Below are 25,898 nucleotides of genomic sequence, written 5' to 3'. Positions count from 1 at the left end.
TACTTCAAATGTAAATGTTTGTATGTGTATTAGTTTATACTTACTAATATGTTTTGGGTACACATGTTTGGATAATGTCTAATTTTATCGGTCAAACTCTAACTTATTTTCGTTAGTAGATCAATAATTCGAACTCTTAGGAAATTTCTTTGAAAATTTTTTATACATCAAGTTTAATTTTTACACTTGTATCAACTTGTGACTATTTGAGAGTTATTATTGGATTATTGATGATTTCGAGAGACCTTATATTGATTAACTTGCGACATTTTAGGAGTGGGTGTATATTGTTATGCCGTTTGAGCTATTGATGAGAGGGAGATTTGAACAAACCATCAATTTGCAAAGTAGTTTGTTAGAATCCCACAATAGACATGACAATATTTATATATGTTCTTCGAATACGTGACAGAAAATTCACCTATCATCTAGCAAAATTCATTTTACAAACATTTGCGAGTATGGAAAAAGAGCTTTGTAATTATTAAAAAAATTTTAAGGAAAGAGTATAGATGAAGGAAAAAAAAATGACCTTATCTATCATTTTTTAAATAGCGTAGATGAAAGGGAAAAAAAAGTCTTCATCTATCATTTTTTAAATCAAGAGTACAATTTTTAGAAAAATAGTAAAGAAAAATTCTTTTATAGTAACAAAATTGATATCGACAAGTACTCAAATTTTAAAAGTTTTGAAACTGACGGGATTATAGTTAAAAGATATACATAATTTTTTGTAGAAGTTAATAGATAAATACATTTGATAGTTATTCACATTTGATTATATTTAATGATAATTAATAATTATAACTTATTTTTATTAATAAAACTCAAATAAAAGATAAACCACAAAAGAAAGACAAAAACTAAAAAAGAATTACAATGGTTTGATTGGAGTGATTTAATTAGCAATTAACAAATGACAAAATTATCCACCAAATTAATAATGGTTATGAAGGGGTTGTAAAATAAGAAAAATATTCCTCCACATCGAAGCTTTAGTATAAATATACAGACACACATATACACCAATAAGTTTTCTTTATTTACAATTCTTTCAAAACATCATTATACAATTAATTATTATATCTAAAAGTGATACAAATAGCAATCTAACTTTAAAGTTATATTAGCTCCATCAAATCTTACATGTACCTTCATAAATATCTCTTTATGAGAATTGATTAGACAATAACAATAATCTTTATAAAAAATAGTACTTAAACAAAGGCTAATAAAGACTATTTAAAAAAATCAACAATAAATTAATAAAATGTTTTTCAAAGTAAAATAAACTAAAAAAATATATAATACATAGTAAAATATGAGACGCTAATAAACATTGACATATTATTATCATCAATATAAATATTTTTGACTAATAGATTGAAATGAATTTTTTTGAATAGAGGTTCGATTCTTCGGTGAGAGACAAAACAATTAAAATAGAATTGGAAGAACAAAACTATATAATACGTATTGTTTTGATATATACCAAAAATTGGCAATTTATTAGCCTTCGAGGGAAAAAAAAAACCTTTTTTTTTGGCATCGTGAATCATGAACGTTTGACAGTAGAACAGTTGGTGAATTTAAATCAATAATCTTTAGAAAGAGGAAGGAAGAGGGTCAAACTGCTCTTGGATCATTCTCTTTCACCGGAGAGCTCAACATTGAACGTTGAATTTCCGGTTACGAGCTGCAAAGTATTGAAAATCTTTTGAATTTCAACCAGAAATCCAGAATTCACCTTTGCTCTTCAGTGTTTTCCAGTCGAAGTTCATAGAGCTCAACAATTTGATTCAACTATTGCTTCTGAGCCTCCGGTTGTACCATCACGACCTGTAAGCTGTTTTTACAATCTTTTCTCTTTTAGAAATTCTTTTTGTGCATTTTGTTTTCTGATATAAATACTTCCATTTGGATATCAAACATTGATTTCTTGTGCATTTGGAATTATACTTTAGCTTGAGTTGATTCAGAAGCTGATTTGAAGTCGAAGTTTACCAAGACACAGCAGAAATGGCCGTGTAAGTCTGTTCGTTGTTTATATTGATTGCCTCGTTTACGATTGATTGATCGATTCTGGAATGTGTTGGTTTGTGATGCATTGTTGTTAGTTTGATTTTGATCTCGGGGAAAGAAATTAACTGTACGACTGTTCAATTTTTTAGTCCTACCTCAGCTCTAGGATTGTAGTCGAGGATACCGAACTACTTTCACTTTGATCTGATCTCTACCTTAGGCAGCATGTTTGACTTGCATTTTGTGTTCTTATTTTTTGTGCAATTTTATATCTGGCAGGGTTGCTTCAGCTCCAGGGAAAGTTTTAATGACCGGAGGTTACCTTGTCTTGGAGAAACCGAATGCAGGACTCGTACTTAGTACTAATGCTCGTTTTTATGCAATTGTAAAACCCATTTACGAGGAAATTAAGCCAGATAGCTGGGCATGGGTGCGTGGTTCTTTGATAACTATCCCTATTAAACTTATTGTTTCTTAATACTTCAAATTTCAGCTATGTTAGCCGTATTTTGGTTTGGTAGTTGCATGTTGTTGATCATATGTTCTTTATTTTGTTGTTTGTTCATGATTAAGTTTTCTGCTGAGTGGAAATAACACAAGGAGAATTAGGATTAAAGTAATTTCCTACTAATCAGGGAATCAAAGCCAAAATACTAGTAGTCATATACTTCTGAATTGATGCTGTCTTCAACTGGGTAATATCACTTTGCTTGAACAGCTTGCTCCCTATGACTAGTTATGAGCTGAACTCTATTGGTTAGAATTGGAAATGGGATTCAATCATTTTATTATTATTAATATTACTCCTGGATTCAGTATCTGTATAATGCTAATATTCAAACAAAATCTTGAGAAAAAGTTTCCAACAACATATGTCAAATACTTTTTTGCTAACTGGTTCATATTTTTCAGTCATGGACAGATATTAAGTTGACATCTCCCCAGCTCCTGAGAGAGAGCATCTACAAATTGTCATTGAAAAACCAATCTCTTGAGAGTGTCTCTCCAAGGCAAGTAAATTAGTTATTCTAGTAGAGCATTGGAAATTCTGCTTATAAGCAATTGGCTGTGCTGTTATCTAAATAAAACAAGCTAAATTCAGTTGTTTGTTTCATCTTACACTCCTGACCCTGACCACCACAATACTTAAATTTTCAGTGTTTTAAATTACTGTGGTTTTATCATATTAGGGATGGGCTTTTCTATTTGCTGTATCTGTAGTTAATGAATTTCGATTTATTAAGATCAGGTTTATTAGGAAGATAGAGGTAAAATGCTTTTCATTTCATAATTCATGTTCACTTATAAGTGCTGCATACTCATGTTTTCAGTCAATCAAGAAACCCTTTTGTAGAAAGAGCAGTGGAATATTGTGTAGCAGCTGCAAGTGCAAAATTTGTTGACAAGGACAATAAGAATGCATTACACAAACTGCTCTTGCAAGGTATGGTTAGTTTTTTGCTCATTCCCCGTCTTCATCTTGCAGACCAAATTGCTTATATATCGTACTAACTCTATGATTCATTTGGATTGAACGTGCAGGTCTTGATATCACTATTTTAGGTTGCAATGAGTTCTACTCTTATCGGAGTCAGGTACTATCCCATTGCTCATACGTAGAATGTTTCATGCTATAGCTCAGTCTCATTACCCTCAGGGGTGGGTAGGCAATAATTGGGCATTAAATTCTTTTTAATTGAATTTCTTGCTTTGTTATATGGCTGTACTCTAGAACATTGTTTTTACAGCTTATGCAATGTCCGTTTCATAGATTGAGGCCCGTGGACTCCCTCTAACATCAGAATCATTGGCTTCCTTGCCTCCTTTTTCATCAATTACATTCAACGATGAGGAATCGTTAGGGAAAAATTGCAAGCCTGAAGTTGCAAAAACTGGATTGGGTTCATCTGCTGCAATGACAGCTGCTGTAGTTGCTGCTTTACTTAACTACCTAGGGGTTGTAAATCTTTCATTATTGACAGGTGACCAAGAACAGAGAGGCAGTGCGGGTCTTGATTTGGTGCATATAATAGCTCAAAGTGCCCACTGCATTGCACAAGGAAAAGTTGGCAGTGGCTTTGATGTCAGTTCTGCAGTTTATGGCAGTCAACGCTATGTTCGGTTTTCACCAGAAGTGCTTTCTTCTGCTCAGGTCTCTTCTCCACGGGCTGTCCCTCTTTATGTGTTGTATGGTTAGGCTGGATTCTGACTTAAACAAAATGAATTCCTCACTTTTGGTGCATACTTCCGTGTAATATTAGAAGGTTGTTTAAGCTTTTGGGTCAATCGGTGATTCAAGATAGTATCAGAGCAGTGTGGTCTAAGGAGGTCCCTTGTTCAAACCCCTACATTGTTATTTCTTCCTCAGTAAATATTGATTTCCACTTATTGAGCATTTCACATATTTTCGGCCCACAAGTGGGAGACTGTTGAATGGTATAATATTAATTATTCAATTTACCTTCACCTACTAGCTTAATTTTTTTGGGTCAAACAGTAATTTAAGAGTTTCCTACATATAGATTTATATTATTTTAAACATTTTATCTTTGTTTAGATTAGATACATTTCTAATTTGAATTTACATTTATTAGTTAATATCTTTTGCTCGTTTAAGTTGGTTTCCTTTTCTAGTTTATTTTTCTACAAGAGGTTTGTTTTACTTCGGTTTTGTTCGCGTAGGAAGCTGATGGAAGTCCAACATATAGTGAGTCAGTGACTTTACAATTGTTGGTCGTTGAATTTATAACCCTTCTAGAGAACTCCTAGGAGATAATCATATGCTCTGGGTGGTAAATAGCAACTGGGACTTTTGGCATTTACACTGTTTCTGACTGTCTGTAACTGTAGCCCAAATCATTTTATATGCTTACCATTCATTGGACTAAATTGCAACCTGTTCCAATTTTATAACATCTATGAGACTTAGAATAGCTTTGTTCAAGAGGTGACTAACAACCTCAGTTACGTATTTGACCTTTAATCACCGAGTCTGATAATATTAAATTGTGTTAAGTGGGCTTCGTACTGCACTGCTGTTGACAATTCTTATTTTCATTTTCAAATTAAAATTCCCATTTCTTTCTGTTGCCTTATTGTCTATATGCAACCATGCAGGCTGCCAAGAATGGAATACCCATAGAAGAGGTCATTGTCGATATCTTAAATCAGAAGTGGGACCATGAGAGGACTAAGTTCTCTTTGCCTCCATTAATGACTCTTGTAAGCTTCCGGAATCTGCCTGTTGAATTATTTTGGAAGGCATTTTTATATTACCACTTCAAACAGTTATACATATGAAAGTTATTTTGTGTACTAAAGAAATGAGTCTCTATTAGTGAAGGCTGAATTGGAAAATTTCCCACTTAATCTAATGTTATGAGACTCGTACTTTCTTATCCTACACTTTCTGGAGGGTTACCAGCACTTGTAAATTATAATTTGTTAATCGTACTTCAACTCTGCCATACATATTGCCAGTTCAGCTTTACATGCTCCACAAAAATCTGAAATTCTCCTTGTTGTCACCTGATCTTGTCATCACAGGAACTCGTGTATTTTTTTTAAGACCATCAATTGCGATTTGTGATGTTCGATACAGCTTGTCTTTCTGGTCTGCCTTGGTCGACCCACTATCACAGACATATTTCGTGAAAAGATTTTAATCTTTTCCAATCTCTTCCTCTGTTGATCCACTATAATAGACAAACTTCTGTGAGCCATTAAGCTCAACAATTTACTAAGTTGCATTTCACACATGCATATTCTTGTACAATTTTTACTTGCATATACTTTTTCTTTTTGTCCATGACCATGGTGCTTTGAACAGGTACTTGGGGAGCCAGGAGTGGGAGGGTCATCCACGCCTTCAATGGTAGGTGCTGTCAAAAAATGGCAAAAATCTGACCCTCAAAAGTCTCTAGACACATGGAGGAAGTTGTCAGAAGGGAACTCAGAACTTGAAACTCAACTCAATACTTTGCACAAACTTGCAGCTGAACACTGGGATGCTTATAAATATATCATAAACAGTTGTTGCAAGCTCACCTCGGAGAAGGTATTTCTCCCACCTTTATAATCTAAATCTATCATTGAATAATAGCCTTTTGTGAAAGATGGAATGAAATACTGCTAGAATTTGTTAGAACACTGATATAGTGTTTCAATTTTATTGATATCTCAAACAGAAATTACAATATAAAAGAACAAACAAGTAAAAGTAAATTCAACAACACTTAAAAGGAACCCTAACCCTCTGCCTTTCCTTTCTTTCAAGGAATGTTGTAGCCTATCATCTTCACCAAAATCTTCATGCCCTATAATCTATAATCCCTCCCCAACTTCCTATTTATAACCATCTAACTACCAACAAATCTAATTACCCTTATACCCCTGCCCTATAATCTAGGGTACCTAACAGAATTGTTCACTAATTGTGAAAGTTAGAGGTGGACCAGAAGTCTAAAATACCACATATACACAAAATATACTGTAGATCCAAAGTTTGTATCAGACCTGGTCTTTAGCTTTTAGTCAGCATGCAATTACTTTCAACTTAGAGTATGTTAGCAAATTATGTCTTTTTCCATACATATATCTATCTGCATTAATGTTGAAGCAGTTTTAAAAAAAAACTCTGGCAGTGGATTCATCAAGCCACAGAACCTAGCCAGCAAGCCATCATCAAAGCATTATTAGGAGCGAGAAATGCTATGCTTCAGATCAGGCATCATATGCGCTCAATGGGTGAAGCCGCTGGTGTTCCGGTTAGCTTTTGCTTCTTTAATTACTTGTTCCCTTATTATATTATCTACATTTTGTCTGCACAAGTACGTGTGTAGATAATTGTTAGGACATGGCGACGGTGACAAATACACGTTTAAATAACTGAACTCCATTTTCTGGGATTTGTAGATTGAGCCAGATTCACAAACCAAGCTTTTAGATGCTACCATGAATATGGAAGGAGTCCTGTTAGCTGGTGTTCCAGGAGCAGGTGGATTTGATGCTGTTTTTGCCGTGACCTTGGGAGACTCAACCAGCAATGTGACTAAATCATGGAGTTCACTGGATATTTTGGCTCTCCTTGTTAGAGAAGATCCCCGTGGTGTTGCTTTGGAAAGTTGTGATCCACGAACCAATGCAATTACAGCAGCTGTTTCATCAGTTCATATTTAGAAAAGGGAAGGTTTTCATTTTGTTCTATTTGAATAATTTATTGCTTCAATTGAAAGTGTTAATTTCTTTGAAAAATTAATTCCAACTTTTTAGATAATTAACAGTTGATCCACTCATTCCCCGGTTGGATGAAAGTCAATGTAATCTTCTTCTATTTACATTATGTATTACTCTTTCTTTATAAATAAAGAGAACTAGCTAGCACTAATTTTCCCTTGTCTTCCATATCATTATGCTCCAAAAGGTTACTTTGGAGCTTTGATTATTCTGGAGAGATGATATTGCCAACCTTCTACTTGTGTTCTGATTTATATTCTTTAATTATACAGGGTGGCACTTGTTTTGGTGCCATTCTGAAGCAAAATTAGGGATCATCTTGTTTATGTCATCTACCTGCCTATTTTTTTGCTTCCTACCATTTCTTCATATAGAATTGTCAACATTCCACCTTTCCCTAGGTGCTAAGACATTCTATGAGATTCAAAATGAAAATATATGGGAAAGTTTTTCTCCCATAAATCATAGTCGAACAGTTCAGTGATTCACCAATAATCCCTACAAGAGCAATTTCCATCTTTAAAATGGTGGAACCGATTCCGGTCTCTTACAGTAATTTCTCTTTCATAGATCATTGAAACCAATTTAGTATATGAATGACAGTCATTACACATTCTCAGGTTTCTAATTATCCTTATTGCAGATCCTTGTGATGTATGAATGAGAGCAAAAGCTATAGCCAACTTCTGGCTATGACCTTTCAATCTCTCCCCCTTTTCTTCTTCATCTACATCAAGCATAACTTGTGATGTATCTGGCATATAGCCTTCAAATCTCAGTTGCCATTCCATCTGATGAATCATCTTATAGATGTTGCCCGATTTGCAGTATGATTTATCCTGTGAAACGAATTTGTATACCTTGCTTTTGACCTCCACCAAGCTATACCCTGGTGTTTGGATCAAACCGCGGTTGATCATTTTTGTCCTGATCTTAGCTGCATTCTCCCATTGTTGAGCTCTTGCATACATATTAGACAAAACTAGGTAATCGCTAGGATTGTGTGAAGACAATCGGAATAGATTCTCCGCAGCTATCTCGCCAAGTTTTAAGTTGTCGTGAACCTTACAAGCACTTAGAAGGCTCCGCCAAAGAACATCGTTTGCTTTTATAGGCATACTTTGGACAAGCTGAAATGCTTCTTCAAGCAAACCTGCTCGTCCCTTTAGGTCTACCATGCAACCATAATGCTGCATTGTTGGTTCAATCCGATACTCAAACTTCATCTTATCGAAAAGATCAAGACCCTCGTCGACAAGGCCAGAGTGACTACAAGCACTAAGAACACTAACATAGGTAACATCATCGGGCTCTAAGCCTTCTTCAACCATTTCTGAGAAGATTTGTAGAGCTTGTCTACCATATCCATGTAAGCCAAGTCCTGAGATTATAACACTATAGGATAGTTGATTCTTTCTGGTCATGTTTTGGAAGAGACATAATCCTTTTTGTAGAGACCCACATTTCACATACATATCCATTAAGGAAGTCATAACGGCAACATTTAGTTCAGTAATATTCTTCAATAGAGAACCATGAGCACATCTTCCTAAATGAAAAGCACCCAAATGGGTACAAGCAGATAGCACATTGACTAATATGCTTTCCTCAGCTCTCCAACATCCTTCTCTACTCATATCCTCAAACAACGCCAAACATTCCCACCACATTGCAAGACTAGCATGAGCTGCAATTATAGCACTCCAAGAAGCCACACTCTTTTGCTCCATACGTCGAAAAATAGCACAAGACATTTCGATATCTCGACACTTCCCATACATGTTGATTAAGCTATTTTGTACATATACATCATCTTCCAGACCTAGCTTGAATACGTGGCCATGAATCTGCATTCCTTCCTGGATCACTGCTAACCGTGCACAAGCCTTGAGAACTACTGGGTACGTGAAGTTGTCGGGTTCAACTTCTCTTTGAAGCATATCATTATACAGGTAAATAGCATTCTCAAAGTTCATGTTATTAACATACCCTCTAATCATTGTGTTGAAATCAAATGTGGTAGGTTCATCCAATTGCTGGAAAATGGAGCAGGCATAATCCATGCTGTTCCAATCTGAGAGAGCACAAGTAGCCAAAACACTGCTTGAGCAAAAAGAATCCAAGAAAAGACCAAACTTCAGAATTTGAACATGAACTTGTTTGAATTCTTCTAAGCTCTTGCATTTCTTCACAAGACACAAATACTCTTGCTCCTTCTGCTTCAAATTCAACTCTGATGAACTCTGTGGTAGATCTTTTGAGGGCAATAAATGATGATTATAGTTAAGGACTGATGTCCCCATCATCCTCTTGTCCTTACCATCTTATAAATCTACAAAAAAGAAAATAAGAGCACAGCAAAACAAAATGCTATGCTTACCATTGTGGAACACTAGTTTCTCTGAAAAGACTCAAGAATCATAATGGATTCCTTACCAAACAAGGTACCCTGTCGAGATCGAGACGTGGAAACTGATTGTAAACAAGGTTAGCTGGGAATTTGATGGTTTAGATGTGGAATTTTGAGTTGCAGATGGCAAAAAAAGAGTAGAGTAGAGTTTGTTTGAGTGTTTTTGTTTAAGGTTTTGGATGTTAGGGAGGAAAGACTAGTTAGAAGAAAGGGTTTGTGAATCTCATCCATGAGATTTCAAAAGAGGATTTCAGCCAGAAAGAGTTAAGTGTCAGATTATGGGAGATGTGGGGATTGTGGATAGGATAATGTGTTGGAAGAGAGTGAGCTTTTTGGGATATTTCTCTTTTATTTCAACCTCTTATATTTTGCCAGCTCACCCAACTGGGTCACTTTAAAATGTTTCTTTGATTCCTTATGCTGTGGGGCATTGCTTGATGGGTAGTTCAATTCAATAGCCTCCATTCAAAAATGCATAAATGCATTCCATATTTTACCCTTGCTTTCAAACGAGGTCTAGTTTTAATTTATCAATGGTAATATATATATATATATATTAAAGTCGGGCTTAGAAATCTCGTTACGATTAAATCTTGTGAAATATAGATTTTTCATCCGCTTTTAAATTACAGAAAGTAAACACACTTCTGAACGTTGTCTTTTGTTTAAAAGTGTATATTTTTTTAAAAAATTGTTATGTTTAACTTTAACTTTTCATAATTATTTCAAAATTACTTTTACAATAGAAATATGTTGGAATGTTAACGAGTGGATTATATCTTTTTCCACTCTATTTGAGTTAAGAAATACGGATGGAGATGGAAAATTCAATGTTCGACTTAACAACAGTAGTCAACGTTGATAATTGGGAATGCTAATCGATCATATTTGAGTTAAATAAAAATCTTAAAATATATTTTTTAAATACAAAAATAATTTCAACATCTAAAAAAGTTATTTCAATTTATCCATCTCATCTATGTTGGTTCAATTGTGACGTTTTTGCATTCAAAACTTTGCATAATTACTTGCATCATTTCAACCCCCTTTTTATTTCTTCTTCCATCAAATCATAACAACCATACCAAACACACCAATTATGATTATTAGGACCAATCAAACAAAAATGTACTAAGATAAACTCATCAAAGTGACCAAAATGTATATGGTTCGAATTTCTCAATGAAATTGTATTAGAAAAACTCAGAAGAAAAATGTTTTTAAAGGTACCATAAACTTCATTTTTTGTTTGAAAACATGCTATCACATTTATGAAGATTTTTTGCCCTCTCTTAACTTTGTTTTCTTTTCCTTAATGTCATGGTGAAAAAATCTCTATATGATAACAAAATTCAATTCCATAACGTTTTCCTAAGCTAATCTTATAAACTATGAAGTAAACTACAAAAATTTAAACCTTTGACCTTAAAAAAACTCATATCAATTACTACTACTGAATTTATATGCTCACTTTGAGAAAAACTAACCAACTAAAAGCTGTAAAAGTTAAAAACCAACCTTGCAATAAAGGGATATATGCCATCATCTAAAACCATGAGTGTGACCAAGGCAAAAATAATTACCAACATGACTTGAAAACAAAGCAATCCCTTTGAAAACCCTTTCATATATATATATATATATATGTATGTATGCACCAATCCCACAAAAACATATATCCAAAAAACTATTACTCTCAATGGCTAAATTCTCTTTCATTCTCATCTTCATTTTGGCCTTCATTTCAGTTACTGTAGCTGCTGCCATTGGAGATATGAGCAAAGGAAAAGATGTTGCAACGAAGTTTCATTATCATGATGAGTTCATATGGGGAAGAAAGGAGAGAATTAACCATGGAAGCTTTAGAGGTCCAGATAAATACCTTCTCAATGATCCTCACCCATTTCACCCATTTGATCAATTTCAAGGCCCTATTCTCTAATTTCATTTTTTTGAAAAAACTTTTCTTATGCTAATTTTTTCTTTTAATTTAATTTTTCTAGGGGTGGGTGTTACATTGATTTCTTGGGAATGTTCAAGTGATTTTCTTTTTGTTTATATTAGCTTTGGTGTACTTTGATTTGTTGTACTATAAGGTTGGATTTTGCTTTTTAGATTGATGTACGATAACTTTGTAATGGAATTATCTTGAATTATATATATATATATATATATATATAAAAAGTGTATTATATATTTTTCTAATTTGTTTTTAATTCATATATGGATATATCCTTTTATAATTGATTAGGTTTATAGGTTATTCTTAACATATGTTATAAGATTACATGGTCGAGATATGATTATATTTACATCAAGGATAATAGTTAAGTTTAATTGACACTTATATGTACATTAAGGGCAAGAAGTTTCGAATTTAAATCTTCCACACCCAATTTGTACTAGAAATTAATTGATTGATAATTATTTAATTATTATGTGTCATATCTATCAACGTAAACATATCTCAACTAGTTAAGATATAATTCACAACTAATAGATTAGAAGTTTGAATTCTCTCATTTTCACGCTTATCCTTGTTGAACAAAAAGACCAAAGTAATAATTACCAACTCAATGGACATAGATTATAATAGTGGTATATACACGTAGTATAAGTTATGAGTCTATGACACGTCTCTCCCTCAACTTATCAATTCTTGTATATTTTTTATATAAATTTCAACAATCTTTTTAAATATATAAAATCAACTAGTTTATTTTATATGTCACGTGTAGTGTTCTACTCCGTCGATTCTTGTATGTTTTTTACTTTTCAAGTAAGGAAGATAGTTGATAGTTTTTTTTCTATAAAAATCAATCAATTGGTCTCGATTCTTGTATGTCTTTATTAGACCCAATTGCATACTTTTATGGGTAAATATCATTTTCGACTTAAAATAAAACTTTGTGTTCCCTATTTATTCTAATTTACGAACTTTTCTTTTTCAATTTTCACAACTATTTTCACTTAAAAAAAACTTTTATTTCAAATAAGTTGAATTTGAAAAGAAGAAAAACGTCATAAATTAACTTAGCTATATTTTTAACCTCGTTTTAAACTTCACCCCTCAAATTTGTTGTTTAATACTTAAATTTTATACTATTTTTGCATAGATATTTTTTAAAATTTCTCATGAACTCTTTTAATATATAATCGATTTTGATGATTTTTCTGTCGTTCAAAATAATTTTTTATATATTATAATATAAACCTCTTTTTTAAAAAATAAATTCCCAATCGAAACTTGAAAAGAAAAACCTTTTTTCTTAAAAAAAGGGAAAAAGAAAAAGAAAATCCGTCGGAGTCGTCCCGTCCTCTCCCCTCGCAGTCTTTGGTCTCTCAGTCTCTCTCATCCGAGGCCCCCCGCCTTTGTCACGCGCACGCCGTTCGCCGTCGTTCTTCATGCCTCTCTCTCTCTCTCTCGTCTATCACATCTGAAGCCCCCTCTCCTCATCATTTTCTCAATCTCTGTCACGCCGTTGGCTTCACGCTAAGAATTCAAAATTTCAAAATAGAGGTTGGCGTTTGAGTTGTTCTTCCTTAAATTGTCTAATGTTTATGTATATTTGTTATGTCCCTAAACGTGAACTAACTCAAGATGAATTTATCTCTCAGGTTAAATATGGAAAGGGAAGAGGCTACAACGGAGGAGACAAAGGAGACTACAAGAATTAAAGCTACCATCAATGTTGATGAAGAGGAAGTTGATGAGACTCCAACAAAAAGGCGAAGGAATATGCCGGTATCCATAGTTTGGCAACATTTCGAGAGGTTAAAAGGTGATCCTAACGAACCTTACGCTCGATGTAAATATTGTGGAGCTACTTATGCTTGTCACTCGAAGCGTAATGGTACTGGAACAATGAAAAATCACTTAGAAAGTTGTAAGAAATACCCTTTTGAAAGGAAAAGAGACTCTTTCCAAAAGACTTCACCTTTTAAACCTAAGGAAGAAACTGCTAAGACTGATCCTTTACAACTTGTTTGTGAACCTAAAGAAGAAACTGATGGAGATGGTTCTTCACAAGTTTTATGCGAATCAATTAACTCTGAGAGTTGTCGTGAAACTTTGGCTGAAATGATAATCATGGAGGCATTGCCTTTTAAGTTCGTAGAGAGTAAAGGTTTTAAGAGATTTGTTAGTAAATTAACAGGTTCACAAGAGCCCAAGTTTGTCGTTCCATCTCGATTTACCATAGCTAGGGATATTCTGAAGATTTATGTTAATGAAAAACAAAAATTGAAAGATATTTTTGTGAAAATGAAATGTAAAGTTTGTCTCACTACTGATTGTTGGACTTCAGAACAAAACATAAATTATATGGTATTAACTGCACACTTTGTTGATTGTGATTGGAAGTTACATAAAAAGATACTTAGTTTCAGTCAAATTGAAAGTCATAATGGGCATACCATTGGTAAGGCTATTGAAAAGAATTTGAAGGATTGGGGTATTAAAAGAATTGTGACTTTGACAGCTGATAATGCTAGTTCAAATGATGCTTCTATTGCCTTTCTTATTAAAAGATTCAATAAGGGGTTGATATGTAATGGTGAATACATGCATGTTAAGAGTTATTCACAAATATTGAATCTTATTGTATGTGATGTTTTTAAGGATCATAACGAGAGCATCGGTAGAATTCGAAATGCTGTTAGATATGTGAGGTCCTCCCCTGCACGTTTAATGAAATTTAAGAAGTGTGCTGAAAATGAAAAGATTTCCAGTAATAGTGTCGTGTGTCTTGATTTTCCCAATAGATGGGACTCTACATATGTGATGCTTGAGGTAGCTTTAAAGTTTGCAAAAGCTTTTGACAGATTAGAGAATGACGAAGATGCTTATAGGAATGATATGCCGCCTACTAATGAGGATTGGGCAATTGCTAGACTGTTGATTAGGTTTTTGAAAGTGTTTTATAATGTCACACTGAAAGTTTCGGGGTCTTTGTATACTACTTCGAATGTGGTTTTCCATGAGATCTGTAGAATTCAGAATTGCTTACAATTGAATGGTGATAGTGGAAATAAAATGCTTTCTACTATGGCTAAAAATATGAAGGCTAAATTTGACAAGTATTGGGAGGATGATGAGAAGAAGAATAATATATTGTTATGCATTGCTGTGGTGTTAGATCCTCGTTATAAGTTGAAGTGTTTAAAATATTGTTGGAATAACCTTTTTGGGCCAGACATTGCCATGACTAAAACAAGAATAGTGGAGAACGCTTTGAGACGCCTCTTTCATGAATACAACATTGGACCATCTAGTAGTAACTGTAATAGTTCTAGTGCTAGTTGTAGTACTAGTGTTAGTGCCAGTGCTAGTGCGTGTGACTTTGCTAATGAAATTCATAGTTATGATTGTATGGCTTTAGACACCATTATGGATGTGGATGTGAAAGACGAAGTAGAAACAGATGTGGATTTGGATTATGGAATAACAAATTCGTTCAAAGATGTTGAGACTACAACTCTTGATAAGGAGTCAGAGATTGATGTGTATTTGTTGGAATCCCTTGCTCCAGCTGATAGTTATTTTGACATACTTCATTGGTGGAAGCAGAATGAACATCGGTTCGAAGTTCTTAGTCGTATTAGTAGAGATATTTTGGCGATTCCAGTATCTACTGTATCATCTGAGTCAACTTTTAATATTGGAGGATGCGTGGTTAATTCAAACCGTTGTTCAGTGGCTCCAAAAATGATGGAGGCTCTTATATGCACTCATAATTGGCTAAATACCAACCCAATTAATCTTGAAATTCATAATCAAGACCTGGAAGAAGATTTAAGGTTTGAAGAAGGTATTCATTTGATTCTTTATTTTTACTCATTTTTATATTTTTCAATTTCAAGTCTCCATATTGTAATGTTGCTGTCTTAAAATTTTCTTTGTTCTTCTATCTTTACAGGATTTCGAGCTGTCATGGACGGAGAAAAAGACGTAGAAGACATGGAAGATTTTGTATAATTATATGAAAAAATGTACTAATCATGTAATCAGGACACCAGACACTACTAATAGCTCATACTTTAACTTTGTATAAATTCATAGCTTTGTATGAATTCAAAGCTTTTGTATAATTGTGTTAGAACTTTTAGGATTCATACCCTTTTATATTATTTGAGAGAACTAAAACAAGGCAAAAAAAAGTATAATGGCTCTGTTTCTACATCCAAAGATGTTTTTGTTAATTTAATGAATAAAAAAAGGTCGGTTTTACTTCTTTTGAAGGAAAGATTGACTTACTATTAATTACTACCAAGTAGCAGTGAAAATGATAGACGAACTTGGTTGGTGTCAATTTGAAAAAGTTTTGAGAAATTTTAACTAATATTTGTAAGAGTCAAATTGACTAAATTTATAAATAGTTAAATTGATCCCACCAAAACCATCATTTACTAAATTGGTTGCTTGAAAAATCCAACAAATAAATTTAGCATTAAAAATTTCAACAACAAATAAAATTCAACAAGTGTTAACATATTTATTTTTTATATAAAAATATTTAAGAAGTCTATGGTGGATTTTAAATTTTTTTTGTTATAATTGTAAGTATTTTAATTATGGCAAGATAGACAAAATATTGAAAAACTATTTAATATAAAAAATAGCAAAATCGACGAAATAGTTAAGAATTCGAATTTAATGATTTTTTTTATTGTTTTTTTTAGAACCTCTATTAAAAATTTGAAAAAGAAAAAAAATCGTCCATGAGGCTTGACGGTTCGCACAAGGCGGGAGGCGGCATTATATTAAAAAGAGCTTCACTTTCCTTACTCAGTGCTTTGGAAGGCACCGCCATACTCTGACAATGCGGACCGAAGACGAAGGGTTCGAAGATTGGGAGTGGGACGCTGATTTCTTAGACCAACTCATCCAAGTCGAAGAGCTTGCTATTTCCTCCACCGCCAACAATCCCGTTCCGATTCCGACTTCTTCTTCCACCTCCTTACCTCTGCCACCGCCTGAACCAGAACCGGAACCGGAACCGGAACCAGAACCGCAGCATTTGGTGGAACCGTTGCATGTCCGTCCTATTAGTTATTCGCCTCCTCGAGAACTCTCTCAGATAGCCACTGGTTTACGTTCTCACGACATTCGCTTTCCTAATGGCTTGAGCGAATGTGGTCCTTCTTCCTCCGCGCTTGCTCCGTGCTTGCATCGCTTCGATGCTGCAAAAGAACTTGAAATTTGTGATTTGAAGGTTAGTGAATGTGTTTTGTGGCTATTACCATCGCATTTCTTGTGTTAGTTTGTTGTGGCATGGTTTTGTAAGAGAGTTCTTAGAAATTAGAGCTAGGTTTCGAACCGTCTGAGTTGCCTTCTCTTTGTTTGTTGTGTTGCTGCTCGGAATGTCTGCAAAGCTGCGGCGTCTTCTTCTACTAGAAGGAAGGAGATGCAGAGAATGTTGTAAGAGTAAAGGAGATGTACGTGGATTAATTTAACATATCTCCCTGTGTTTGGAGTTTTCTTAGTTAGTCCTCATGCGTGCCAATTTTCTTTTGTCACTTCAATAGAGAATTGTATTTTGATCAGTTTATCCTTTTCGGTTTTGCATTATTTCCTCAATCAAAAACGATAGTTATTGAGGGGAATTATTTGAAATTTTCTCATATTAAGGACATTTCTCTGTGTGATTAGTATTCTCTTTTAAGTTCTTTTGATTGATGCGAACTTTGGACATTTTAACATTTCACGGCCTTGTTTCTGCAAAAGCACATTTGAAATGAATTTTGGTTTTATCTTTTGTTCTTGTGGTGATCATTGATTTCCATTTTAATGTTAGGATTAATAAGCCTTACTTTTAATGTTTGATTGAGGTACTTGTATAATTGTTTGCATAATGGGGGGGAGTTCTCAAAATTTATCGCAAGTTTTGATTGTTTGTGGTGATTGGTGACAGAGGGAGCTAGGGCGCGTCTCAAAGCAGCTTAAGGACTTGGTATGTTCAATTTTTATTTACTTTTTGTTATTTTGTTCTTGTTTTCGATTGTCATATGCAACTGATGTAGAACATCTTTCTTTAGAGTCTTGATGCTTCTTTAAATGTTTCCTAGGTTTCTTGATTTTAGTTTATGTTTCTTATTCTTTTGTTCTAAAATAACTAACTCATAACAAAGTTATTTTGCAAAATAACTAACTCTTAACCAATTCTTGTTGAGCTTTCAGCCTAGAAAAGGCTTCCCTATTCCTTAATATAAGATATCCTGAAGTATTATCATAAATCTTTCCATGCTTTTCATCCTTCTTTGATGAGCAAGAAAACAATTCTTGATGTTCTTAGCCAGCCGTATGTTACCTTGGCACCTAGACCCCGGATTCTAAAAGGTAGCAAATTAATTCTCTTAAAAGCCCAGGGGCATTTTATGATTTTATGATTTTATCTCATCATTTCAAACAGATCGAGGGAACATTTGCTTTGATCATTCGTAGACTGGTTGCCATCTGCATGATTTTCTTCTGAATAGATTGTTTTCTTTCTTGATTTGGAAACTAATATCATATAGTCTTGATGAAACTCTGTTTATTAAGTATTTTAAGTACCAATTATTCTGTTTGTAACAATGATATGTATTTAAAATTTTATGTTTTATCTAATTAAAAGAACTTGTGAATGCTTTCAGGAACAAGAGTGTGTTGAACTCAGGAAGAACAGAAACAAAAAGGAGGAGCGGCTTAGAGTTGTCTCTTCCAACAAGGATGAGCAATATATTGGCCATCGTCTTTCAGAAAGTACAGATTTGTGAGTAAATTTTTCAATTTTGGAAAATGTTACAGTTTTGGGATGCAGTTGGCCTGTAGTCAATATTGTGACAGACAACCAAATGGTTCAAATATCAAAGTTACCAACACTACCATTAAGTGTAGAATGATTGTCAATAAGCTCCTCCCTCCTTTGTAAAATATCATGAAACTTGGTTTCATAAATCTACTTGTATAAATGAAGCATCACACCTTCATCTTATCTTGGGTACTGTATAGATGATTCAACTATATATGAGGTGGCTACGATACATTAATATACATGTTTCTTTTCCCTCTAATTATATTATAAAATGCTTGTGTTAGTCTTGCTTGGCTAACCCTCGGCCTTAGTCCACCGTTTCTTGCTGTTCATTGAAACCTGGAATGAATTATTGTTTCTTAAGTGCATTTATCTTCTGAAGTTTATAAGCTATTTCTTATATTACATTATCAATAAAATCAGGAGAGTGGCAGGGAAAGATGGTGTACGTACTGGCATGAAGAGTGAAGATATTTCTGGTGACCTTGGTGGCCCTCACGCTGGTAGTTATAAGGATGAGCTAAATATCATTGTCTCTTATATTTTATGGTGCATACTAACTAAAATTTTCCATATTTCGCTGTTTTTTCATCTACAAGTTACTTCTAGGAGTAAAGACAATGAACAGGGAGAAAAAGCCCACAGTTCTGTTGGAGAGAGAGGCAATGACGATTTACCTGTTTTTGACAAACTCTCAAAGAAGTTGCAAGTCTTCTGGATCCCTGAAAGTGACTATAAGATAGGACAAAGTTTGGTTTCAGAATTACTTTTGTCATGTGAAACAGATCTTCATGTGCTTTTTCACAGCATTGGCATGGAGTTATCCCCTAAGTTTTCCACGGCCTTGGCTGGTGATAACTCTTCTGATGTGGCTTTAAAACCACCTTTGCAGCTTCTTCAGTGTCCAGAAGCTAAAAAAGTATCTAACCTCTACACCACCTTGACTAAGGTATCTTACAGAACGTTTCACTATTTTGTAACTCCATAGAATGTTATAGTGGCTGACATAAAGAAGATCCGAACTTTTTCTTTATTAAATATGGTATGATCTTTTTGCCACCAAGCTGTTATAGGAAAGTTATTGGGATGTAATTGAACTATTAAGGTCATATTAGCAATTAGTTAAGGAGTTTGTTATGAAAGTTTAGTTATAAATACAATGAGTAGGGAAGGAGGAAGGTAGACAATATTTGGTGAAATACAATAGGGCTTGAGAGTATTCTCAAGAATGGGAGGGTTCAAGTACCACAAACACTTTATCTTATAATTCCATTATCTTTTATAGTTTAATATATTCGAGTTCTAAGTTCTATACAAATTTTTTTATTGTTATCCAGAATAGGATAGTTATCATGTTACTGAGGGTAATATGCCCTTAGTAGGTATTATTGTTTCCAAGCTTTCAATGTGGTGCCATGAGGACTGGGAGGTCTGGCAGAACAATTTTATTTTGTAGTACAATACAAAGAGTTTCTATGATCCTAAAATGACAGATAAATATTTTGTACATGAAGGGATAACTTTGATGTTTTTGGACTATTAAATTCATAATTACCATTACACATTGCATAAATTTCAACTTCACTTTTGAAAACCAAATTTAATAATATCTGAATTTTTAGGACTATGATAATTAGTACGTGGACAATTGTGAAAGTGTCTCCAAAAAGTTGTGACATGTTCAGCCAATTTGCTAGCTTTGACATACAGAGGCTGAGTTCATGTCAAAGAATGCGTTTTAGGGTGCTTCAGTTGTGTAGGGCACAGGCTTAGAGGAAATTGGAACTACTATTTAAAAACCCTGGAGACGTGGAAGTGCCCATGCGGCTTTTTTTCTCATTTTTCTAATGGACTAGTTTTTTTGCTATAATTCTCTTTAAGCAATTCCTTTCTTAACCTGATGTTATATTTGTTAATTTGTCTTTAAGTAGTCATGTTCCTGTTATTTTAATAAGTTTCTATAATTATTTTCCACCTGTTTTTTTCTGGTTGTAGGTAAGTAATGGAATAGTCAAGATGGAGGCATTGTTTAGTCCGTTGCTTGATCTCTGTAATCTTGACAATGTGAGTAAGACTTGAAGGTTTTCTGGTTACACAAAAGAATTAAACTAAGTTTAAAGATTTGTGTACTTTTGAATCTGCATTAGGACTAAGATTAAGAAGTGAGGCAATATTATAGAACTAAAGAAAAGATTTGGACAAAATATATGTAACAAAGGCACGTTTTCCTTCAAAAGCACATCTTCTTTTTATTATTTTCAGCTGAAATAATGCAAGAAACTTAATTTATAATTGAGCAAGTTCAGTCTGCATTAGTAACTTCTGTATCCATAGCACATTTGGGATTATTTCTTATTAGTCCAGGGAAGATAATTGATGATGATGGTCAGTAAGATTGTAGCCTATACAAGGTTGGAATCAGAAGATCTTGTGGTTTCCATGTTCATGCATTGTTAATCACGTTTCTGGAGTTGGGTGTTTATTTTCACATTTAGTCAATACAATTGAATTTGAATGATGTTCTGCATTTCACATCTTCTGAGTTTGTAAGGCATCTATTCATTAAAAGAAAAAATTGAAGTTTATCTGGCATCGATATTTCTTGAGGTGGAAGCTCAGTTGTCCATTGGAAAAAAACACAATTTTCTTGCTGCATTTTTCCTTCCCTGTTTAAAATATGAGTTCCTTTATTTTTGGATGCAGGTTGCAGTGGTTCATAGATCTCTGCATATATTGCATATGTTTCTGAAACGCCTGTTATGGTTGGAGAGGAAATCGGAAAGAAGGTATATTACACTCTACTTTGAAACAAATGTAAATTTAACCTCCCTAGAAGCATGTGATTAACGTGGGAGAAGAAATTTTCCAGCTCTATTCAAATTTATGGCCAATTAGAACTTAATATTGTGACTTTATTCTACGACTAACAAGGTTCCTTGCTGATTGATTATTTAGAAAAGAAGTGAACATAAATTTATGAAGTAGTCCATATCCCATAGTTTTTAAGTTTTTTTTTTTTTTTTTTTCCGAATGAGCAACAATTTAATTGATTGATGAAATAGAGGAAAACTCCAAACACGTCCAGGTGAATCACGAAAAAACTCTTCAATTGGAGATTTGTTGATTAAATAATATGAGCTATATAATAAGCGAAAGGGTCCAAACTCCATAGATGTTAGTCAAGTAATTTATTTCTATGCATGTCATTTTTTAGCTGAGATGGAAGTTTCTGAACTTAAAATTAATATATAATCCTTGCACTTTTTAACTTCATGTTAGTTCTTTAGCATTTAGTTGGTGGTATAAAGAAGTGAAGTCTATTATGACTCATATATATTCTGTTTGTGGCATCTATTAACGTGTAATTGGATGTCTATATATGGTTTTATTACTTACAATTGTTGATCTTCTGGTTTCCTTATCATTTTGGATCAAATCCTTCTTGAGTGATGCTGTATTGTTCCTTGGTCAAGAACTTCCATGTCTTCGTTTGGTTCTTATTCTTATGAACTCTGATTTGATCTTTCCAGTGCAATCTGCTCAGGGAAACAGTCATGATTGGGGGGCTTGGCTCTAGGAACAATGTTGTGGATTCTCATGGATCACAGAGTGCTGAAGGTGACGAATTTTCTTTGGCGAACATGGATGAGTCATCTCATGGCAGTGGTGCTGTAGCTAGTACTAGACTCCCTGGCGCTGAATTGTTGTGTAAGAACAGAAACTTGAAGAAGAATATAAATTTAGTTCCTCAAGTAAATTGGGTATCTTTCTTTGAGGCAATGCATCAGGTTGCTAAGACACATAGTGCAAAATGTGTGAGAATTGAGGCCATTTCAGTCATGAATTTGATTCTGATGAGAAATAATACTTATCTGGAGAAGGAAAAGTAAGTTTGTGTTTTTGTAGTCTATATTTCAATATTTAAAACCAGAAACAACTAACATAATTATTACAGATTTGGTCAGGCACTTCTATTTGATAGTGTAGTTGAGTTTATCCGGAAGGAATCCGGTTCAGCTATACAAAAGCATGCCGTGCGTCTGCTATTCTTGATACTAAACTGTAAGGCTTAATAATTTCAGCTCATCCTTAGAAGATTTTTTTGGAACTTCGCAAGCTTATGACAATTTTTCTTAATAAATATCTGAGCTTTAAATTAGTAGGAAAGGCTATTCTTTTTTCTCTCTTGGAACTCAAATTTCAGAAGTATATTGCATTCAAACTTCAAACTTTTGATGACATTTCCATTTAGTGGATCTAGGTTATTGGTTCCTTAAGTTTTCTTTTGACATCTTTCTAGATTGAATTTTATGACATTGAACTTTGGACCTGGACCTGGGGTTTGTTTTTTATTAGTTAATTATCTTCACCTTATGCGAGAAACTGTAGATGCTTCATGCTAGCCATATTTGTTTGAACTTTTAGTCATAGATCTTATTGCAGTAGTTACCTGAACTCAAGTTTCCATTTATGTCCTTTACTTTCTAATAATGTTTGCTTTAATTTAGGTCCCACATTTTTTGTCGCGTTCTGTTCTGGTTGTAAAGAAGCAGAAGCTAATGAGGTTGGAAATGAAAATGTGAGAAGTGCAGGAGGTTTCCAGAAATTCCAAACCATCCTTCATGGTTTGGCAGATTGTCTTACATGTTCTGGAAATGGTATTGAGGTAAGCACCGTTAGAGATCCTCCATCAACTCCTCTCTTGTCTTTTTAACACCCCACTCAACCACAACTGATTGCGCTCACTTTTTTATTTGGTGAAAAATTGATTGATAACTCGACCCTGTGATAGATAGTAATAAACTTGGGATTTGAAACCTAAACACGTAGCTTAAAAGAGCTACTGCTATCATTGCCAATTGCTCTAACACTTGCTGTGAAAATAAGGAACTTGTCATAGTGGTAATTTATCTCTCTTTGTTTTAGAGTTCGGTTACTCTTGCCATAAAATTGAGGTTGATGAGAAAATTCTTGTGGGAATGTGAAGGAGGCACCCATTGGAATTTTCAATAGGCTGTAGTGGAAAAGATCTTGTTCGACTTTTGTGAGTGGAAGAAATGTCTTCAGTTTAGAGACAGGAGACCCACACTTGCAAAAGCCAGTCTATGCAAAATTGTTCTCTAACCTACTTTCACTAAATTTTTAGTATTCCTGCTTTGTAGCCAAGAGGGTTGATGTTTGGAGATGCGCATTGTTTATGACTATATGTCCTCTGCTCTAAACAATTTGAATTTGTTTTAAAAATTAGGTTAAATTACAAATCTAGTCCTTATGGTTTGGAAGTTAGAACTTTTAGCCCCCTAGGTTGATAAAATTCTTAGGAGAAACATTATTTACGAGGTTTTCCACAAGGACTAGATTCTAACTCTTAAAACCTTTAAGGACTAAATTCTAACTTTTTTCAAGATTATAGGGATCAAAATTTTAATTTAGCCTAAATTTTATAATTGGAAATCAGTTTTCAATTGTGAGCATAGAGGTAATTGTGATTATAACATTGTGTTCTATAAACTACGTGTTTGTTGTTTAGTAATTTTCCTTGTTCTTGCAGGAGTTGAAACTTCGTAAAAACACTGTTCTTTTGCTTGCCTTTCTGGCATCGTCCGGGAAAGCTGGCTTTGAGATCCTCACAAGCAACAAGCTGTATACATATTCAAATTTCCTGACTTTGATTCTTCAAGTTGTGGCTTCAGAACTTGAACAAGAAAAAACAGTCCCAGAGCCCATGGAAAATCTCGAGGAAAGGTAATCGATGAGCCTCTCTATGTTAATCGTAATATCAGTGACATTCCATAGCTTCCTCAAAAATATCATACAACTTTTCCTTTCCCTTGTTTCACAATCTTACACAGGGCGTTGCTGTTACGGGAAGTGCTTATACTTTTTAATAGACTTGCATCTCATTCATTATACTCAATGACGATCTTGCGAGTGGTGACAAACAGCAGAGATATGGCTACCCTCACAATTGATGTAACGAACAAGTTGTGCAGAAAAAACAATAGAAATGGGCAATTGGATAGCAAGAAAAGAAAGATGAGGGAATCTGAAGTCGTGGATTTAGCGCAGGTATTTCGGAAAAGACTTCTTTCATATTTAGGAAACAGCATATTATAAAAAGCGCTTTTAAAAAAATGCTCATTTACTTTGGCTTTGTCATGGCACAAAGTTAGGAGACTAAACTAATCGGTTTGAAATTTTGTCGAAATTTTGTAGAGTTAAAGTAATGTATATTCTTCAAGGAAAAAAAAAAGAAAAACAATAAACGAAAAAAACAAACTTGGTAGAGTTTCCTAAGTACATGTAGGTTTCTCTTTTTGGGCCAGTTCTTGGTCTCATTATTTTTTTGAATCCAATCCCTGTTTGTACGGTTGAATAGAAAATTATCATCTGCTTCACTTCCAAGTGAGAAATTAGTGAGAATGGCTGCTCCACGTGCCTTAATGGCATTGCTTGCAACCCGGGTTCTTTTTTTCTTTTTTGGGAACAAATTAGCAATAATAAGATTGGTCACATCTAATAACTAATTTGGTTTTTTGTTTTATAAATTATGCCTATTTTCTCTGTTTATTCTGTACAACGGTTTTGCTTCTTTCCAATGGTTTTATTTTTAGCCAAATTTCAATTAGTTCTTATATATTTATCTTTTTAATTTTAAAAACTTTTAATTTTTTGTAAAGATGGTAGAATTTGTTTGGATAATTGTATTTGATAGATTTTAGGAATAATAATTAAGGATATAATAAATTTTTTTTTTTTTTTTTGTAAATATAGCAAAAGTACTTGTATCGTTATAGATTCGTATGATTTGATAGACTAATATTTACAATATGGTTTATAGGTGATATGTTTCTACCATTAATAAAATTTGACAAATTTTGTTATATTTACTATTTTTTAAAAATGTTGCTATATAGTTGATTATTTTGTTGCTAAATTTGTAACTATTTTTTTTATATTTTTGTTTTTTATTTCTTAAAAGTATACAATGATTTTATAATTCTTAGAAGTACCATTGTTGACTTTTTAGCTAACTTTCAAAAAATTTTGGTTTGGTTTTCTAAACATTGGCAAAGGAAGATAACATGAGAAAATATTTAGAGGGGATCAGTAGTGTTAATTAACTCAATTTTAAAAAGTAAAAATAATTAAAAAATATATATTTCAAGTATAGATACATATATAATTTACACTTAAAACTAATTTCATTATTCAAAGGATATATCATTTTGGTAGTGTGAAAAGCTCTTGAAAATTCACTTTTGAGTTTATTTTAAGTAACGTTGAAGATCACTTCATAAAAGTTTGGAGTAAATTAAATTTAATTTAGGGTCAAAACTAGTGGTTGAATAGTTTGTGCTAATTCTTAATTTGTGTATATTGGATTCACAATTTTTAGTTTAGAACCATCTCCTAACACATTGGCATGAATGAAT

At 33.6% G+C, this 25,898-nt stretch overlaps 4 protein-coding genes across 4 annotated transcripts; 3 read left to right on the top strand and 1 right to left on the bottom strand.

Annotated features, from left to right (window-relative positions):
- The first annotated feature begins 1,501 nt into the window (after window positions 1-1,501).
- On the top strand, window positions 1,502-7,416 carry LOC101214936 (phosphomevalonate kinase, peroxisomal). Its single transcript, XM_004136162.3, has 11 exons — window positions 1,502-1,841; window positions 1,965-2,027; window positions 2,302-2,452; window positions 2,935-3,032; window positions 3,354-3,466; window positions 3,565-3,617; window positions 3,794-4,174; window positions 5,140-5,244; window positions 5,852-6,079; window positions 6,666-6,788; window positions 6,937-7,416. Exons 2-11 carry the CDS (start codon window positions 2,020-2,022, stop codon window positions 7,198-7,200), a joined length of 1,524 nt encoding a protein of 507 aa, XP_004136210.1. The 5' UTR covers window positions 1,502-1,841; window positions 1,965-2,019; the 3' UTR covers window positions 7,201-7,416.
- Window positions 7,417-7,679: 263 nt separating this feature from the next.
- Window positions 7,680-9,974, bottom strand: LOC101215176 (pentatricopeptide repeat-containing protein At1g31920). Its single transcript, XM_011654326.2, has one exon. It carries the CDS (start codon window positions 9,561-9,563, stop codon window positions 7,743-7,745), a length of 1,821 nt encoding a protein of 606 aa, XP_011652628.1. The 5' UTR covers window positions 9,564-9,974; the 3' UTR covers window positions 7,680-7,742.
- Window positions 9,975-12,913: 2,939 nt separating this feature from the next.
- On the top strand, window positions 12,914-15,912 carry LOC105435038 (zinc finger BED domain-containing protein RICESLEEPER 2-like). Its single transcript, XM_031883630.1, has 3 exons — window positions 12,914-13,187; window positions 13,286-15,477; window positions 15,586-15,912. The coding sequence occupies exons 2-3, from the start codon at window positions 13,293-13,295 to the stop codon at window positions 15,642-15,644; spliced, it is 2,244 nt and encodes a 747-aa protein (XP_031739490.1). The 5' UTR covers window positions 12,914-13,187; window positions 13,286-13,292; the 3' UTR covers window positions 15,645-15,912.
- A 520-nt stretch (window positions 15,913-16,432) lies between these two features.
- On the top strand, window positions 16,433-24,985 carry LOC101220265 (protein SENSITIVE TO UV 2). Its single transcript, XM_004136353.3, has 12 exons — window positions 16,433-16,881; window positions 17,581-17,619; window positions 18,302-18,420; window positions 18,886-18,965; window positions 19,062-19,411; window positions 20,458-20,526; window positions 21,166-21,248; window positions 22,007-22,348; window positions 22,418-22,524; window positions 22,971-23,128; window positions 24,014-24,207; window positions 24,315-24,985. The coding sequence occupies exons 1-12, from the start codon at window positions 16,489-16,491 to the stop codon at window positions 24,577-24,579; spliced, it is 2,199 nt and encodes a 732-aa protein (XP_004136401.1). The 5' UTR covers window positions 16,433-16,488; the 3' UTR covers window positions 24,580-24,985.
- Window positions 24,986-25,898: the final 913 nt, after the last annotated feature.

This window comes from Cucumis sativus, chromosome 3, assembly GCF_000004075.3.
Source record: "Cucumis sativus cultivar 9930 chromosome 3, Cucumber_9930_V3, whole genome shotgun sequence".
Classification (NCBI taxonomy): Eukaryota; Viridiplantae; Streptophyta; class Magnoliopsida; order Cucurbitales; family Cucurbitaceae; genus Cucumis; species Cucumis sativus.
This window is presented reverse-complemented; position numbering and strand designations above follow the sequence as displayed.